This window comes from Anopheles darlingi, chromosome 2 (assembly GCF_943734745.1).
Source record: "Anopheles darlingi chromosome 2, idAnoDarlMG_H_01, whole genome shotgun sequence".
Classification (NCBI taxonomy): Eukaryota; Metazoa; Arthropoda; class Insecta; order Diptera; family Culicidae; genus Anopheles; species Anopheles darlingi.
This window is the reverse complement of record NC_064874.1, coordinates 40,963,472-40,981,902: the sequence shown is the minus strand read 5'-3', so window position 1 is coordinate 40,981,902 and position 18,431 is coordinate 40,963,472. Positions and strand designations below refer to the sequence as shown.

Below are 18,431 nucleotides of genomic sequence, written 5' to 3'. Positions count from 1 at the left end.
GTGTCACGCTATTCGCTGGATTTCAAATTAAGAAATAGTTTCCACGAGGGCTTATCATTGCTTCCTTCTTCACCCTTCTCCCTCCCACGGTTGTCCATCGATCTTAGGAAGAGGGAATCTGCCAGGAATCAGACTAAGAACGTCGAAAGGATACAATTATCGATGACCAAGGCAACACCGGAACATCAAACGAAGTGGCCTCTCCCCACACATCGGTGCTCAGTTGACGCTCTGGCACATGAAATACCGGAGGAACATGTGGTGGAGGGGAACATGGAGCGATGGAGCAAATAGACAGGACATTTGTCCATTGGAGTGAAAGTGTATTTACGAAGCAGAAGGCCCACAAATATGTACACAATTCTGCTTCCTTGTTTTTCTTTTTCGTCTTGTTCTTCTGCTTGTTTGAATGCCCTAAGGACAGGGACAGTCCAGTTCCGGTTCCGGCGTGTAAATCGGTGTAAAGGTGGGCGCCCAGCCAACCAACCGAACGACAACGCCACCGGCAGATGAAGTAAATAAACTCGAGTGAAGCCACGCGCGCCCGCTTCAATCCATCAGAATCAGAGGGGTTGCACCACCCACCTTAAAGCTGATATGTTCTAACGGCCATCCCACCAACGAGAAATGTATGATGTTTAAGAGGGGTTTTCCCCGAAAACATTCGATCGGCACGGATACAACAGCTTAATTCAAAGGAAATGTGACGGTCTCTTACGTGGAATCAACGCATGCCTTGTGAGGTAATTTCTCCGCAAAAAAATCGACAAAAGTCTTTACACATGGATACCATGGATGACCCCTCATTTTTGGTAAAAAAAAACCTTGCTTGATAAGATTCCTCGTAATGAAGGTGGTTTATGCTGTTGATCCTTTAGGGTTTGTGACCCAAAGGAGAATACCGGTGCCGTGCCGAGAACGAACACTTTGCACACGAAAGCCGTACAGGCTCTAATTGCATCGCAACCATGGGTAAATGAACGAGAGAGCTCACAGGCCACAGGCCTGCACGATATTGAGAAACAGCAGTAATTGAATTGACATTGGCATTTCTAGATGTAATCCAACCGGTGCCATCACCACAAGGGATCTTTGAAGTTGAAACACTGGCACTGCGACGGGCGAAAAGCCACAACATTTTCCGACCAGACACAAAAACCGTGGAGGAGAGGGGGTGGGTGGGAGATCTGCACCAAGAGCGTGCTCTGCGGAACAAAGATTTGTCTTCATTAGTGTCAAACGGGAATTCCCGTAATCAATTCCAATGTAATGGGAGCGAGCATACCAAAAGGAAAAGGCCACAACGGTAGTCCCCACGTTCCAACAGCAGGCCGTTTTGAGGATATTTCCCGCAGGCTATTCTGCGGTTTAGATCTTTATACCTTTTCGCATCGAAAGGTGTCGCTATCGTTGACCGCAGCACCAGCCAAATAGAACAGCCGCTTTCGATAAGCCGCTTGATGTAGGCGCTTGCGACATATTGGAAACAGTTCCAAAGAACCAAAGACAAAAATACATTATGCCGCAGGAGTTCCTTAAACATTTCCTTAAAACAAGTTTGGTAAAATCTTATGCTTGTTGATACAGCATAAGCAAACATAATTTTAAATGTAGAAAATAGTCACCAAAGGCAAGCCCACCACAATCAGAGCAAAAAGCAAAAACCATTATTCTAAACTACAACAAATTAACTGTGACTGAAACACACAAACACATACAGTGTTGTTTTCGACCATTACACAGATAGGACACACGGCACATAAAGTGCCGCTCTGGCTGTCGCGCTGCTGTGCATCGGTCACGTGTCACCGAGTGTCCTTCCTTTGCTCATTACCGACATCGTCGTGTCGTATGGTTCTGTCGTTTTTAGCACCCCGTTTTATGCAGCTCGATTTTGACCCGATTTTGCCTTCCAGCTGCGCGCTGCCCCGCTGGAACTGGCTCCCACCCTCTTGTGTGGTGTCCGTGTGTGTCCCGGACAGCGCAGCCAACAGGAAGAAAAAGCATCCCTCGCGTAGGAGAAGAACTTTGAGGAGGATGGAGGCTCGGCTCCACAATCGCCCATTTGCGCTGCAGTTAATGGTCCGCGTAAAACATTCTTGTTTGGCGCGAACGTTTGGATTTTGCAGCCTTTTTACGATCCGTTCCCTGCCAGTTTGCTGTCAGAATCAGCACAGGGGCAGCAGCAGGAGCAAACTCGTGGACGTTGGGGCGATTTTTGGACAGAGACTTCGTTTTTATTGATCCGCGAATGGTGCGCGACAGCAACAATCTGTGCCCGAAGTGTGTGTGTGTGTGTCTCTGGCGGGTTCGTGGAGGATGGTACATTTGCAAATATTGCTGGAGAAGTTGCTGGTGAATGGAGTTGAAACTTACCATCGGGCCAGTTTTCGAATACTGTGAGCGCTATATCACCGGCCGAGTCCGTCTGGTTGAAGAGGAACTCTTTCGTCTTGCCACTGACGAGTATTAGCCTCAGGTTTATCTGCTTTGCCGGCGATGATGACGATGATGACGACGATGATGTAAGAGTTAGGAAGGTTGGTATTAAAAAGGGGAGAGAAAGAAGCATAAAGAAAACATATTAGTAGATGGCAGAAGGAATCCGCTTCTTTGCATCCAATAATATCTCTAAATGATACAAGACGACGACGAACTAACATTACCAAAAAAGCTAGATAAAGAATGGAAAACAGTTGAATAAAAAATATAGAAAACAAACTATGTTATATTTGAGAAATAGAAGTTTGTGTGAGCGCACAAAACACAAACGTAAATCACATCTTTAATCCTCGCGAAAACCATTCTGGGTCCCCGGTACACAACACGAGTGGCGAACAGAATTGGCGAAACCTTCTGGCAGACAAGGAAACGTACAAAAAAACCGTTGGCAAGAAAGGAGATGGTGGTGGTCCGGATCCATAACTATCAATGAATATTTGAGTAACCGTGTGTGAGGGGGTGTTTCGGTATTTGGTACCGGAAATCGGAAGCTGCAAGCCAGATAACATTGGGAATCCACGTAATAAATGAACAACATCTTTGAACCGGTTGCAGCACACAGTGGCGTGGCGCGATGGAGCAGATAATAAGTAAGGAAGGGGGGAGTAAACAGAAGGGCGGAGGCAGCAGCAGCAGCGAACATCAGAGGCCCTGTCTGTCTGCCATCGTGCTGCCATGACGTATCAACGAAGCAGAAGAAAAAGGAAGGAACACAATATTTGATCATACATAAATAAATTGTAACAAACTGGAGCGGTTCGTGGCGGCTGCTGCTGCTGCTGCTGCTGCTGCTGCTCATGGTCGTGCTCTGCGCGGCCAGCGCGAACAGACGGATCTCCGAGCCGACGATGGTGAAACACTGCACAAAAGGATAAACAACGGTGGCGGCCACGAAAGCGACAGAGAGAGACAAGACGACGACGCCTCACCACACACCAGTCCACCGTTTTTCGATTATCAATGGTGTGTTGTCCCTTCCTCCGTACGGGCGCATACATTTCTGTGCGGTCCTCCATCGGGGCACCAGCTGCTGTAGATCGATTTTCGGTCGAGTTGTTGTCCACCGCCAGAGCGCGCACCATTGCCGGGTTTGTAGCAATTTTGTGAAAATTGGCTCGCGAATCGAATGGATTTTCGGGCGCAGTGGGCTATGCTCTCAAGAATCTTTCATCTTATCGGTCACTAGGCCGGCCAGTTTCTAGCGGGCATTATTTGCTCAATTCTCGGTCCAGATGCCCCACGCGTCCGGTCGCCGAGGACTTTGACCAGAGAGTTGGTGTCGGCTGGCCAACAGTTTTGGGACGCGGGGTTTTTGTTGTTGAAAAAAACGCGTCTTTTATCGCGTACAGCAACACGCGAGTCGTGCGTGTTTGGTTTGGTGGTTTGGAGGCAATGCAGACGGTAGTGCAAAGGGGTGGTGCGCGCCAGCTGGCCGAGCGGGTGCTGATGAAATTTCATAAATTCCCGACCCCCACCGCACCATATGGTTCCGCCGCCTCCTGTGTCGGTTCTCTTTCTCTCATAGAACCAAGTTGTGTTGCGAACACATGGATCGTTGCGACACAACCGCCAGACAACGTCATGACGACGTTCTGCTTAGGTCAGTGCCAACTACGGTTAGTTGAGGCAGGAAAAGTATTACCATTTAGCATTTTTTGCGAAAAAATGCTTTTTTCCAAAATGAAAAGTACCGTAATTGTATTTCAAGATCTCGTCTTTAGTACCAATAGATCCAGAGAGAATCGAATGCAAGCATTTCCTTCTCTGGTGGGATATCTGGACTGTTCATGCTAGCATGTAGCATGCACAGAACAGAATCCAGGAAATTAACATACTCAGCACAGTGTGTAGGACGCGGTGTGACCTCGCTGCTAATCGCGCTGCTATCCTGGCACTTTAGAGAATGGTGCTATAGTGTGCTGCTGCTTCGACAGCAAGAAACGGACCGTGATCTGAAGTGGTCCACCTCCTCCAAGAGCTGCACGAGGACCACGAGCTCTGCCTGGTCAGCGACAAAATGGAAAGGACTTGGACGATGCTGTGAACAAGAGCAGCGTGGTCACTCTTTGAGGAGCCCAAGGTTCCGCCGAAGGGCCCACCACTTCTTGCTTGCTGATGGACGATGGCAATGAACGGTTGGCGCTGCTCAAGTGGTTTCGATCAGTACCACCCCTTTTGATGGGGCGGGGATGATGGGTGAGGGGAAAGGAGTGGGCACGCTCTTTTGCTGATTGCATCGGAAAGTAAGGAAATGTGCGACGGAAGTGACTTCGCGCTGCCAAGAAATCTGGATGCCATCATTCACAAGTGGTCGAGAGAACACTGGAAAGTGGAATCTGCATCGAGAATGATATAACAGAGAGAGAAAATGAGGGGATCGATGACAGGACACTCCTTGGCATCATCTTTGTCATCGGGCGCCTTTGTGATCCGGGAGAGGAAGCGTGTGGAATGTAGTAGATTCGATTGACTCACAAAGAAGAGCTGCTAGCGAAGAAACAAAGGACCACCAGAACCCGTTGCAACCGAGAAGATCGAGAAGAGAATGGGAGGGAGGAGCGATTTTCTCGAACGAAGAAGAGTGTGTCCTTGACCGTGAAAACGGAAGAGGATAGGCCGTAAGCCGGCTTGTCAGTGGTGCTTGACACTTGTTTACTTTGGCCTCGACTAAACTACGATTTTACGACTTTTGGAGAGCATTCGAAAGCCAGTTTCCTCCGCGAGTGATGATGTGTGGCGGTTGAGTTGTCGACAAGTGGCCGACAAGCGGTAATTTAGGGAAACATTTGGCGGCGATATGTTCGCTCCAATCGGTCACCGTGTATCGTGTTATATCAGCTCCGAATGCCTCATGCGGGGAATGGAATGTGTTTATTGTGAGCACTACTGTGCGCTAATGTGTTTGATAAGTATTTTGTAAAAACCTCGAGCGAGCTTGATATGATTTATCAAATTGGCATTCTGCTGACGAATTGCTATATGAGTCGGCTGAGATGTTGTGGAACGTTCACACTTTATGAGTCAAAAGGTTGTTTAATGTTAAATTTTAAATGTGGATTTACGGTTCTCTGGCGATTCAGGTTTCACGTTTACACGTAAACTCTATTGAAAATCCATTGTGATTTATTTCACAATATCCGACAGTAAAATAGTACGACACTTGACAGGCTCCACTGTTATGTTCTTTGTTAATAAATGCTTTAAATGTATCGTTCATCATGTCGGCAATGCTGCTTAGTACTTCATTGTATGGATAATTTGATAAATTAAATGCAGCTAACGGAGTTAGCTATAGATTGATCCAAACAAAGCATCTTTTTGATCACATCATCTTTGATATTCTAAACATCACTTTTGCTTCATTTCTCTACACCAACATTGTTTAGATACTTCTGGGTTTGAACACAAATGCATTGCAATAGTTATTAGAACCGAAACATTCTTCATTTAAAAAAACTTGTTTACTTATCCTTGAAGTAGGTTTTAAGTCACTATCTAGCTTTAAAGTATCAGGTGTACAAATAGAAAACCGCCGTTTTTTCTCAAGATTTGAGGCTTTATTGTAAAAAACTCCTTACAAACTCATTCTTCAAAGTAATTGCCATAGTTAGCCACATCTTTTCCCTACAATTTGGGCAGCTTTTGAGTTCCACTCTTAATACACTCTTCTAAATGTGTTGTTTAAACATTTAGTCTTTATAAACAAGATCATGGAATAAGATACCTTGAATTTGACGCACTGAAAACCCTCCAGATGGTTCAAAACAGAGGTCTCAAGCTCATATTAGCATTTGGGTCACTTTGGTAAATAACGATTACTCAGGGGGCCGCAGTTTAATGAAACACCCATTTGGCAGGCGGGCGCAACAAACAAAAAAAAAGGGTTTTTCACATAAAATTACGTTTAATTTTACTTGAAGGACGTCGCCGTGGGTTTAAAGCAACCTAAATAAATCGTAACAATTCATAACGTAACACCATTTCCATCGCTGACAAAGCCGAGTTCACATGAATCTAAAGCAGTGCGATGATCGTCTTGAATTCGCATAGCAAAGCTCAGGATGTCCTTCCGATTCTTAATAAATATTTGTGAAGAGCGATGACATCAAACAACTCGTTCAAAACCCATCAGTCATGTGATTAACGTTAATTTGCTCAATAACTTAGTCTCACATTTCTGCTTGTATGGTATTACGGACATTGATTAACTTTGAAAGCAAATAAACAATAAATAGCCCAATCAGTTGCGCACAGACTGACCTGGCTATATCCAATCAATTTAATTCGAATGATTAATCCAATTTGTTGGATCACGCAGATGCTTTTCTTTTTATGAGACAAACAAAGGATCACACAAGAACTTACCTTTGAAGACAATACTACTGGCCAGCAAGATACTAGCATGTAACATCAAGAGAATCCCCTAGATGGCAGGCACACACAGTTACATTCTCCAGCCAAATGATAGAGAGACACGATAAAAGAGAAAAAAGATGCGAAAAGGAGCGGTTAGCCGCCCACGGTTTTCCGACGGTTCCACGCAATCGGAACCTATGAGACAGCAGCGGACCTCAGAGAGAACCTAACAGTATCCTTCCAATCTTAGAACAATTCCAACAGACTTATCATATTTCCTCCATCGCTTTCTCTCTCTTTCTGTAGTGTATAACGTTCGTGATAACGAAATAGTGTTCGATCGAGACATGATTGACAGAGGTGACATAACGTTCGTGACAGATTTGACAGAGTGTGACAACAATCGTGATCGACGTGATCGATCGGAATGCGGAAAGGATACCTTTTTCGAAGCTTAACCACCGGTTTGAACGCAGACATGGCGGCTGCTGAAATGGATTTCGGGTTAGTCGGACGTAGCAGCGGCACGAGATAGCTGGCCGTGCTCGGTACCATCGCTGGGAAGTGGCCGATACTGTTGAACGAGAATGGTTGCAGACAGGATAGCTTGAAGCCAAAGTTGGCGGCCGCAACGGCTGCGGCCGAGCTGGTTATAACCGGAGCGCCACCTGGACCACCAGCATGGACGACCGAATGGCCCGATACCATGGCCGCGGCCGCTACTGCCGAGGCAGCCATTGCCGAAGGACTTTGGGCACCGGTCGGTACAACCATTGCGGACGAGGATGATGAGGAAGGGGACGACACGACACTGACGATCGGCGATCCAGGTGTTGCTGCTGCTGCGTTGCTCATCATCCCCGCAGCTAATGACCTTTCGAGGGGACCCTGAACTGGAGTACTGTGGCTTGTCACTACGGTGCTGCTGGCGCTGCTACTGCTGCTGCTGACCGCCAGCAAGTGGGGTATGTGTGCGAAAGGACTTGTGCTACTGCTGCAGCTGTTGTCACTGCTGTAGTTCGGTTCCACACTCGGCGTAATGTCTGAGAATTCCTTCTTCGGTACGACGGTACCAACGATGGAGGATGTGATGGAAGTCGAAGGACCGACAACGATCCCACCAGGTGTCACCGGTAGCAGTTGCCGTGGATCTGCCGCCATCGTCGGTGTCGGTACGAGGGGCATCGATTTCTCGGCCGGTACCGGTGTTCCGGTAGTACCGACCGAGAGCGCACTGCTACCACTGCTACTGCCACTGGATGTTGCTGGTGCCGTCGCAACGGCCGCTGCAGTGGCACCGGAGCTGTACTTTCGAGCCGTCGAAAGGATGTAGCGTTTGCGTGTGCCCCCGTTGAACATGGCCTTCACGTCCTCCCAGGCGTAAATGATCTTCTCCGGTGGGTTGCCTTGTAGCTTCAGGTGGCGCCGCCACGAGTTAAAGTTGGCCGCATCCGGCTGAACGTACTTATCGTGCGGGCTTAGCCGGTGCGAGTGAAAAATGAACTTGTTCGGCGAGAAGAACAGACTGCAGTACGCACATTTGATGCACTTTGCGCGGGATGAGTTGTAGCGTGCCGGTGAGAACGATCCGGTGCAACCCCAGGCGCACTCGTGGTACACGCTGAAAGCGAACCCCTCCGGTAGCGCTGGTTGGGTGCACTCTCCGAAGAACGATTTGCACAGACGTTCGGCTTCACGGCGCGTAATCATACCGCAGCGACGGGAAGACGCGGGCATGGCACCGGCACGTCGCAGAATTTCGAGCTGCACCGGCGTACACTGGATACAGGTGATACCGAGAGCGACCCGCCGGTTGTGGATTTCATTGTAGCTAAAGTCTTTCAACAGTGTGCTCGATATCTGGGCCAGACACAGGCGCTCCTGGTTCTCCACGAACAGCGATATGATCGGCTGACCGTAGATGTACACCGTCCGGATCTGAGAGCGTATTGCAGCACAGTTTGCACGCAAAAGGCGAAAAACATTTGGAAAAGTATGTTAGTTGTGTGTTAGTTATTAAATAGAATACATTATAAACGAGAAAGCGTACCGGTCCAGAGACCAACGGACCTACAGCTGGTTAATTTAATATTTATTGCATCTCGATCGATCGATAACCTGAAACACTGTTTACAATGTTTAGCGCATATTGTACACTATTCACTTCTGTCGCTATCCATCAGCTACATATAGCCAGTGCCAAATGTTAGTAACCATGCGATTTGTACCATAAAAGTGATTTAATATAGCACGGATGATCTACAAAAGATGAGTTAAATGCAGCTTATAAAATGCTGTTATTGAAAATAGAAAATATATTGAATGGTTGAGCTGCGATATCCTTTTCATATGATAGACAAAGGAAAACATGTTTTATGAAGTTCAATAGTGTAGGATTTATCAAAATATGACGCAAAATGAATAAGCACATAATGCTTCTCGTCACATAAACAGAAGGATCGCGTTTTGACCCGAATTTCCAAACGAAAGATTATACCTTTTATTAAACTATCTGCAGAGTTGCAGGACATTCCAGAGTAAAATATACAAATAGAAAAAACCCAAATTTACACAGAAAAACCTAACGGAATGCCATATCTGAACATAGTAACAAGTAAATATCAATGAAGAAATATAATTCAAATACAAATTGATAAATTAGCTAATGGCATTTATCACTTGGGTTAGATGATGATAGAAATCGTCTTTGGTTATTCACTTTTGTCACTAACTGTAAACCATTGCGCCCATTGGCCATTCATGGGTGGTAAACCAATCGAAAAGAACATAAAAGGCGCCATAGATTGTTGCTACCATAACGGATTGGATCGGATCGTTTCGGATCGAAGCCACTACCGCCCGTACGCCCTTCTGCTATATGCTTGCTTCACGACGCTAATTATTTGTAACGTTAGCGAAATGGAATCTCAAGTGGTTGGGAAGCTGCTTATGCAACAAGCCACCCGCCACATAGAGGCAAAACCAGCAACAGCAGCAGCAGCACAGTGTTCGCCCTTCACCACGCCTCTCCATCCTGGCCTGGGGTAATCCCATGTCGAAACGATGGAAGAATCAAAGCGAAACCAGTTAAAGAACCACCGTACAAGTGCAGTGCACCGTGGCCAATAGACTAGAGCAGCGGCAGAACCATGAAAGAGTGCCAGCATAAAACCAACAAAGGCCCATAAGGCCACAGTAGCAGCAGAATGTTCCCACAGTCATGGTGGCGACGTCGTTGACGTGGTCGTGTGGTGGCAGCAGTAATTTGAGCTGCAGCTACTGAACTGTTTAGATGAGACACGATTGTGCTACGCTGCGTGAGCCAGCATTGGATTCCTATTTCTCCATTCACCATAATCCAGTCAGAACCGACACCATCATTCGTGAAGAAGAGGGGGTGTCTCTGGCTGTCCATTCCGAGGGGTTCCGATGGCGGAAGAACCGCCATAAACCACTAAATACTGTAATAACGAATTATTTATTGAGCGTGCCTGTACTGCTGAGTGCGAGGCCACCACCGAGTCAGCCTGGCGCATACTCTCGCATCTCGCGACCGACAACAACGCATTTGGTCTACCAGAGTGCGCGTGCTTCACTTGTGCCAGAGCGACCAGTGTATGCACGCTGCTACTGTGTCTATGTGGTTGCGTTTGTGGCATCAACGGCATCGTCCGGTTCTGGTCCGGGCCCGGGTCCGGGTCCGGTTTTCCCATTCAGAGTCAGAGGAGCTTTTCGCGGTCTTGGCAAATCGCTTTTAATTAACCCCGTGAGAAGCGTCCATAGCGTGGTCGGTACGGCACGAGAAACGATTGCAATGCTGCTGCTGCTGCTGCTGCTGCCACTCGAACTCGAATCATACTCGGGCCATGCCAGACTATGGCCAGACCACAGTACGGATTGCCATTTTCTTTTCCTGCCGAGAGGACAAACTCTCCACAAATACTCTAGAGGTTAATTAGATCGGCGCAACATCGGCCCTGACGCTGTTGATGCTGTTCCATCGTCATGACGACTCATCCACGTCCATCGTGTGTCCAGCAGTTGACCGTCTTTGCTGGTTTGCTCTTTGCATGCGGTCGTCCAGTCGCCCACGAACTGACTGGCCAGCAGATCAACAATCTGTCAATTTACGATCATTAGAGCGGCTTCGGCGAGATACTGCAACGGTTCCAGAAGTGCATTGTTGTCCCATTGGTACCATCGGAGATGCAATTCTGTGTGCGTGCGTTCGCCGTTACAGCACGCACTAGCAATCGATTCCGCGTAGCGTCAACGCGGACGCGTTTGCTAAACGAAGAATTTGCTTCAATCGTACGCGAGGATGCGGTACACGTTGCCGTGGATGGTTCGAGTTCACTCCATTAACCCTATTACCAGCGAGTCACCGATGTCTTTTGCTTGGTGGACACACAGTTCAACCAGAAGATTATTAGTTTCTCTTCCTCGCCACCCCACAAGTACGACGCTTTCACCCGGTAGGTCAATCCATTTGGCATCCGCTTCGGTTATTAGTTCGGAACGATCGGTGATGGGGTGATGGGCAAAAGACCAACGGATTTCTGTGGCTTTTCTCTCTCCCTCACCGTTGAGTCCAATTCCAGCTCTACTCTGACATGCCAATGGACCTTCTTCTTGGGGGAATAGATAAGCGAGGGACTGGTGCGGCGGCGTTCTATGCTCGATTTAACAATCGAAGAACAAACCATTGAACTCCCGTTCATCCGAGATTAGTGCTGGTTCGCGAGGTCCACCGGGGAATGAACTGTCCCTTTGCTGACAAGCTGTCGCGATCGAAGCGTTGCGGCTGTTCTCGCAGCGCACAGTTTATTGATCTCCTTTGCTGGTTGACTGGCTGGGTGGCTGGTTGTGGCCGCTTATGCTGCTCCTCCGTGCCACCTCCGAGACGGAACGATGTGCTTTGGCTTCTTTCTCCCCTGGCCATGGCCAGCTGCTTCTCGGTCGCGGTGACCAAAGCAAATCCATTTTTATGCTCCTCTGGTGTATCGAAATAACTGTAATTAAACATTCTCGCCTTAGATTAGATTTGTTACAGATAGCAGGCGGCGACGACGATGGCGATGACGACAACGACGATTGCAACTCTGCTGCGCGTTCCCATTCGAATTGCCATTCGGCACGGCGGCCTGATCGCGATTGCTTTTGACAGGCTGGTGTCCAACAATTCCGTTGATTATTTCTTCAGCTTCTTCGACAACGGTGAGTGAGTAGCGGTTCTACTGGCGAGGCAAAAAAAAAACTCGTCGTACATTGCCCCAGAAGTGCGTTCAGTGGGCCAAACAAAGTGTTTAACCGTTCGAACGCGAATCGATAAACGATTTTCTTCGTAGAGCAATTCCTTCTGGCCACTGCCCGCTCGTAGGGCATGTATGTCATTGTGTTGCTGATTGCGATGCTCCAGGTCCACCTGCTTTTTAGCCAATAGTAGCAGTGAGTAAAGCCGGAGTTGATTGGGCTTTTGCCTAACTGCCAATATAACCATTGATTGCATGTTTCACACCTCCATCTGCAAAGCCTCGATGATGGTCGTTGCCGTACTTACGGCTTTATGCCATTTGTACGCATAATTAGGTACACGATTTGTGGCCCACTCATGCTCATGCTGATGCTCATGCTGCTGCTGCTGCTGCTGCTGACGAGCAGCGAATTGCTGAAACAACGACGACGACGACAAAGAGATGGCGGCGGCGCAGGGCTTTAATTGGTGTTGCAACTTGCCGCTTGGCAAAACCTGATGGTGCTGCTGCAGCTTCCGGCAAACCGGGCAAATTGGAAGCTGCAGCTAAACACGCACACACATCGCACGCGCACGCGGACACGTTCACTGGGGGATTGATTCCGGTTGAAAGGATAACAGTCTGCAAACAGTGCACCACACAGTATGATGACACACACTCTCTGTCTATCCTTCTCGCTCTCTCACTCTTTCTGACGCTGTCTGCACTTCACTTCTGCAAACCGAAGCCTTCACCTGAGCGGCAGGAGAACGGTTGGATTGTTCCCGTCGTCCTATCGCTGTGTGCGCACCGCATATCCCAAACTCGCCGCGTGTAGTCTCTCGATGCATTCCTCTTCCTGTCAAGAGCGTACCTGGTGCTGGTGATGCCTCGCCGCTGGTGCCGGTGCTATGTCAGCTGCTATCGTAACGGATACACTCACCTGCGGAAATGGAAGCAAAATAGAAAAGAAAAGGAAGAAAATATGTTAGAAAGGCATTCGGCATTCCCTTCTTTCGTGCTCTGACGCCGTGCAACGGGCAAGAAGCCAGTTAAAGACATGGTCACCACACAGGCAGCTTGCTTGCTTGCTTGACGCCGTTGATATTCAAGACATACGTGGGCCAACACATCCTTCCTCGCCACGCTGGTTCTTCTCGCGAATGCGAATGCGAATGCCACATGCCACGGTGTCTTTGGCACGAAATGCGAAATGTGGTCGGCATACAGCTGCCAGCCTGACAGAGAGAACACACAGCACACAGCAGGAGACACAGCAGGAGACACAGCAGGAGAGGAAATATAGTTATGATCGCTTCCGGTTGGTTACCTTTTCACACTAAATTCAAACAGGGCTTTGGTGTGCGGTGTTACCGTTCCCATTATTACGCGTATTCGGTTACAGCGTAAAGCAACGGGGGAAATAAATTGTTACTGTAACTGGGACACCTACCATGCGCGAGGAGTTTGTGTTTAGTTTTGTTGCCTCTACTACTACTAAATGCTACATTGGGACTATGCAATGACCACTTTAAGGCAACATTAACTGTGTTTGCACAGATACAATGTATACCGGCGAACATTAAAAAGGCACGTGATGCATTTTGATTATTAAAACACAAAATGCGAATTAAATGCGAACGCAAAACGCTCATTTGATCACAATGATGATATGGTAGAGAAATCATTCAAATTTATACTCTAGGGCATCAAGACTCTTAATTTTTCTTTGCCATCGATTGCAATAGATGTTTTACATGGTTTTAAAGGAACGAAAGGGATAGGCATCAAAAGAATGATAGAAATGCTGGAGAAATAGCTGCTCTTACAAAACTTTTCTTCTTGCAAGATTCGAAAACTTTACGAATATTGAGCTTCCTCCTGACTTTAGTTTGACATTTCAGGGTTTGCTCCTTTACTATCATTTCTTCATAATTAGTTCCCGAATAACGAGCGTTGCATAACGCGAGAAGACGTAGCAAAACTTTTTCTCTCAACTTTTGGACTTCGACTCAAGATTCGACAGACAAAGTACCGAGATTCGGCGCCTCTGCTGCTTTCTACTCCAACATCTGTTTTTATCATCACAGCGTGAAACTCTTTCATTACTGATAATATATGAATAACTGAATGCATTGGTGATGGTTGATAACTTTCGAACAATCTGAATTCAGTTACTACGACCGTAAACGGAAAGTTGTATAAGATGATAACAGCATTCTGCGTCATCAAATTAGGGAAACAACCGATTATCGAACAGCTAAAGACTAAAAAACAGCAAAACAAATTGAACTTGAAAAAAGCCTAGCCTAATTTGGTGTATTTGTTGCGCCAAATATTGTTATCCCCCCTATGCTCTCTACCGATATCTGTATCCGGAGCACTTTAAGTGCTCCTTCAATAACGCACCATGAAAACAAAAAAAAAGAGTAATTTTTATCATTCCCAGCAGACCACATCAAATGGTAGCAATGGCGTACGCTGTGTGGTTAATCGTTTATCCAGCATGACCCCAAACCGGAAGCAACTGACTCACTGACTGATCATCAGTGAGTCTTCCCGGCAGCGAGTCCGTCACTCAAACGTGAACGTTGGGGTCAGAACGGTCTGCTTGCGGACATGTTTTCGGACCGCTGCCGAAGTTGACAAGGTGTGGGGCCCAACGAGAGAGAGAGAGAGAGAGAGAGAACATGCCAAAGTGTTCCAGTGCTGCAAAATCGTACTACTACCGGGATTGGTACACCATCCCGACAACGCTGACAAGTGCTCCTATTGCACACACACCTTGCAGCTGGGTGGATACATCGTTCAACCCAAGTCGTCAACCGTCACCATCAGTGGCGTCGTGGCGCGATAATTTCACTTGGATTCCCATTTTCTCGCCGCAGGAGGTTGTGAAGAGAGAGATATGAAGAGAAAGAGAAAGAGAGAGAAAGCAGCTGGAGCTGTGTACACACAACTCATCTACCAGAACCACCCCCCAACTGCCCCCCTTCTTTCTGTCGAAGAAGAAGAAGAAGACGGACTGACGACCAACGCACGTCCGTCGTCGTTACCCCCCACGCGGTATAAACGTCAAGTGTCAACTGCATATTCGCGTCCTCTGTGGCGGCCATAATGGTGGTCGGTCGGGCACCGGAGCTGCTCCATGTGGTAACGATAATTAACGACAGTTTCGACTCGATCCCCAACCAGTGGAGTGCAGCAGTTCCCCCCGGGGGGTTTGGGAGGAACCAACATACCAACCCTCACTCAAGAGCACGATGATGGCCCACGCATCGTTGTACCGAGCGTGCGTGCGTGCGTGCGTGCGTGTCTGTGATGGTTCCGCGATACTGGCATGTGCAAATGCGCGGATGCAAATTCTGGCCACCACCGGCGTGTGCTCGCACGCTCCGGTGACGTTGTTGCTGGCAGCAGGACTCCCGGTGGCCCCTGACGTACATGGCGTCGACTGTGACCTACAAATACATCCATCCTCTGCCATCCTCATCCCTTCCCCTGCTTCTGTCACTGCTATTCCAGCCAGGGGAAGGGATGCGCAGTGAGGATGGCCAAGGAAGGCCACACCATCATCTGGCAAACGGGCGAATGGCGGATTCGCTGCATCCGACGACATCGTCGTGTGTGTATGTGTGTGCGTTTGGTGTGGACGCTTCTCTTGCTGCAATGCAAATTCGAAATTTAGAACATCCACCATCCGCCGTTCCTCCCTCTCTCTCTTCCCTTCCCTCATTCCACTCCAATGCCACGCTCGATAACTGGTTGTTTTGGATCCTTTTCCTGTCGCCCTGTCTGTGCTACTACTGCGCCGGGGGGAGCGACATCTTTAGCGGTGGTCCGGAAACACCGAGAGTGTGCAAAACTCTGTGCTGTGCATCTGCGATAGGCATCTGAACATGGCCTGCCATGCCTCGTCGTCGCCAGTGTGTAGAGGAGGCCCTTTTCTGGCCAACGGGTACACTGCTTCATATGTGGGGGGAGGAAAGGCATGAAAAAGAAGCAGATGCGATGCGACACACCATATAGAGGCCGCAACGAGCGCGAATCATCCAGGCGGACCCAAAGGGAAGCGGAAAGTTCATCAAAAAGTACGTCGGAGTGCCGGGCATGCATGTACAGCTGGCGTGTGTGTGTCGGTTTTATTTATAACACAGGGACATTAAGGGACAAAAAAGGAAAGACCATAAGGGCCTTTTTGAGAATGTGGGCCACAAGGTTTATTTTTTTCTTTTTCAGTCATCATCATCATTGTATCCGCGGTGGAATCATGACCGCGAACCGCACGTACCATCATCGTCGATGTCATATTTTCCATGTAAATAGTGAAGTGCGCAACACACAGTTATCCACAAGCAGTTGAACGAAAACATCGCCCATCTAATTAGTACGGTTTGCAAAAATCCAACCACCGGCAACATGTCAGGATGGCCGAGCGGTCTAAGGCGCCAGACTCAAGAGCAATCTTGCCTGCTTCTCTCATAAGAGAGCGGGTACACCACACACCATATACCGCGAGCGTTCTGGTCCTCTCTGAGGGCGTGGGTTCGAATCCCACTTCTGACAGAAAACTTTTGCCTTTTTCCGATGGAGGCGCCCACAGCTCAGCGAATGGCATTTTGTATTTTAAGGAAAATGAAGATTGCTAGTTTGTTTTTGGTTGCAATTTTTGACGCCCATTGCTTGACCCACTGGCCTATAGTGCTGCATCATTGCAACTGGCGCCGCAAAACACAACGCGCGAGATGATCCGAGTATGCCGATGATGGTGGTACTGCTGCTGCTTGCACTCGGGTGCAGTGATGATGATGATGATGATGATGATGATGATTTGTGAACTATATTTAAACATCTTAACGAATAAATAAATAACGGATCTTTCTTTTGGCCGGTTTTGGTCGATTTAGCACGGTCCTCGGGACCGGCCACAAGAGTGGACACAGGGGAGGAGCGAATGAAGAAGCGTAGAAGAGCTTCTTCATCATTGCGCGGATGGAACAACACGACGACCACTACCATGGTCATACGGACGTCGGCCACACAGTTTGTTTTTTTTTCCTAGTGGAGTGTTTAGTTTTGCGCGACAACAACGAACACCAGCACGTCGTGTCTCTGGTCGCATTCCACGTATGTGGCCGGTTTGTCTGCAGTTTTATGATTCATCTTGTTGTGCGTCACTTTTTCTTCGTGCGCGTTCTCAAACAAAGAACGAGATAACTAGGTCCGGCTGCTACCCTAAAGCGAGTGACAGCGAAAATTAATAACATTGTCCCCACAACGCGCATTTCACCTTCGACCACTTTCTATAAGCGAATTTAATGCACCGACCAATATGTCCACAATATAGTTGAAGTGGAATGACATTGTTTGTTTAAGTGCGTTGCTAAAACATAAAATTATCTACTTGCTTTAGTCACAGACAAACACTTGGTGGTTTCGCTATTTGTTTGTTTGGCTATTCGTTTCAAATATACAACTCAAAAATACCGAAAGGAAGAGTTTTATGTGAGAAAGAGAATAGAGGTATTAATCGGAGCATATGCACAAGAAAGCGCTCAATGAGAAATCACTCGTACAATAAGAATATCAGATAAGATGAACTGAAACGGTTTGAAGTATCCACAAAAATAATGACGACAACTGCGCAGCCAAAGCTCAAAATTGAATTGTGGAACAAAATGAACAATTAAATTTTGTTCAAGTTACAATAATTATATTATCGACTTATTAGAAGAAAGTACTCTTTTTATGAATCTAACTCTGAATCTGAAATTTAATCTTTATGAAAGTAAATACACTTATATGAAAACCAGCGCGAATAGCGAAAAGAAATTTTAATTATGTAACATCTTTAATGGTTTGACTTGGATCTCTATGGCAATGCTTCATTTGGTGATTTCCTATTAATGAGATGAACTCTGTAGATTATATACAAGGATCAGCACCACTTCCTGCCTTTGTTCAGAGCTAAGAAATGACGAAATCCGCGTTTTCATTTATCCAAAAGATGCATTATCAACATAAAATCCATTATCGTTCAATTATTTATAAACATTTGCTTTAAAGCTAAACATACGGCTCGCCCGTCATTATATATGCTAAAAAAATTGTTTTAAAGCAAGTTTCACAACCGTTCAAAACTCAGACCAAAAGTTACGTTAAAAATAAAAGCGTGTCGCTTATAGTGTATTAATTATTTTCGCCTTTTTTCTTCATCGAGTTGAGGTCACGATTTCCACTGATGGCGCACCGACCCCTTCCAAAATTGCAATTATGCTAAAAGCCGCCCTACGTACGCCGCCGCTCGTTGATTCCCAAATATTATTGAATTTGAATATA

At 47.2% G+C, this 18,431-nt stretch overlaps 1 protein-coding gene and 1 non-coding gene across 2 annotated transcripts in view; one reads left to right on the top strand and one right to left on the bottom strand.

Annotated features, from left to right (window-relative positions):
* LOC125949467 (SKI family transcriptional corepressor 1-like) overlaps positions 1–18,431 on the bottom strand; it is a 66,862-nt gene that overhangs the window by 2,173 nt on the left and 46,258 nt on the right. The window contains exons 2-5 of the mRNA XM_049676477.1: positions 10,455–13,035; positions 7,318–8,796; positions 3,248–3,361; positions 2,377–2,485 (exon numbers count right to left, since the gene is read on the bottom strand). Of these exons, the coding sequence (XP_049532434.1) occupies positions 2,377–2,485; positions 3,248–3,361; positions 7,318–8,796; positions 10,455–10,571 (1,819 nt within the window). The 5' untranslated portion in view covers positions 10,572–13,035. The remainder of the gene's footprint in view (positions 1–2,376; positions 2,486–3,247; positions 3,362–7,317; positions 8,797–10,454; positions 13,036–18,431) is intronic.
* Positions 16,514–16,658, top strand: Trnal-caa (transfer RNA leucine (anticodon CAA)). The gene is made up of 2 exons: positions 16,514–16,551; positions 16,614–16,658. It is a non-coding gene; the product is annotated as a tRNA-Leu (tRNA).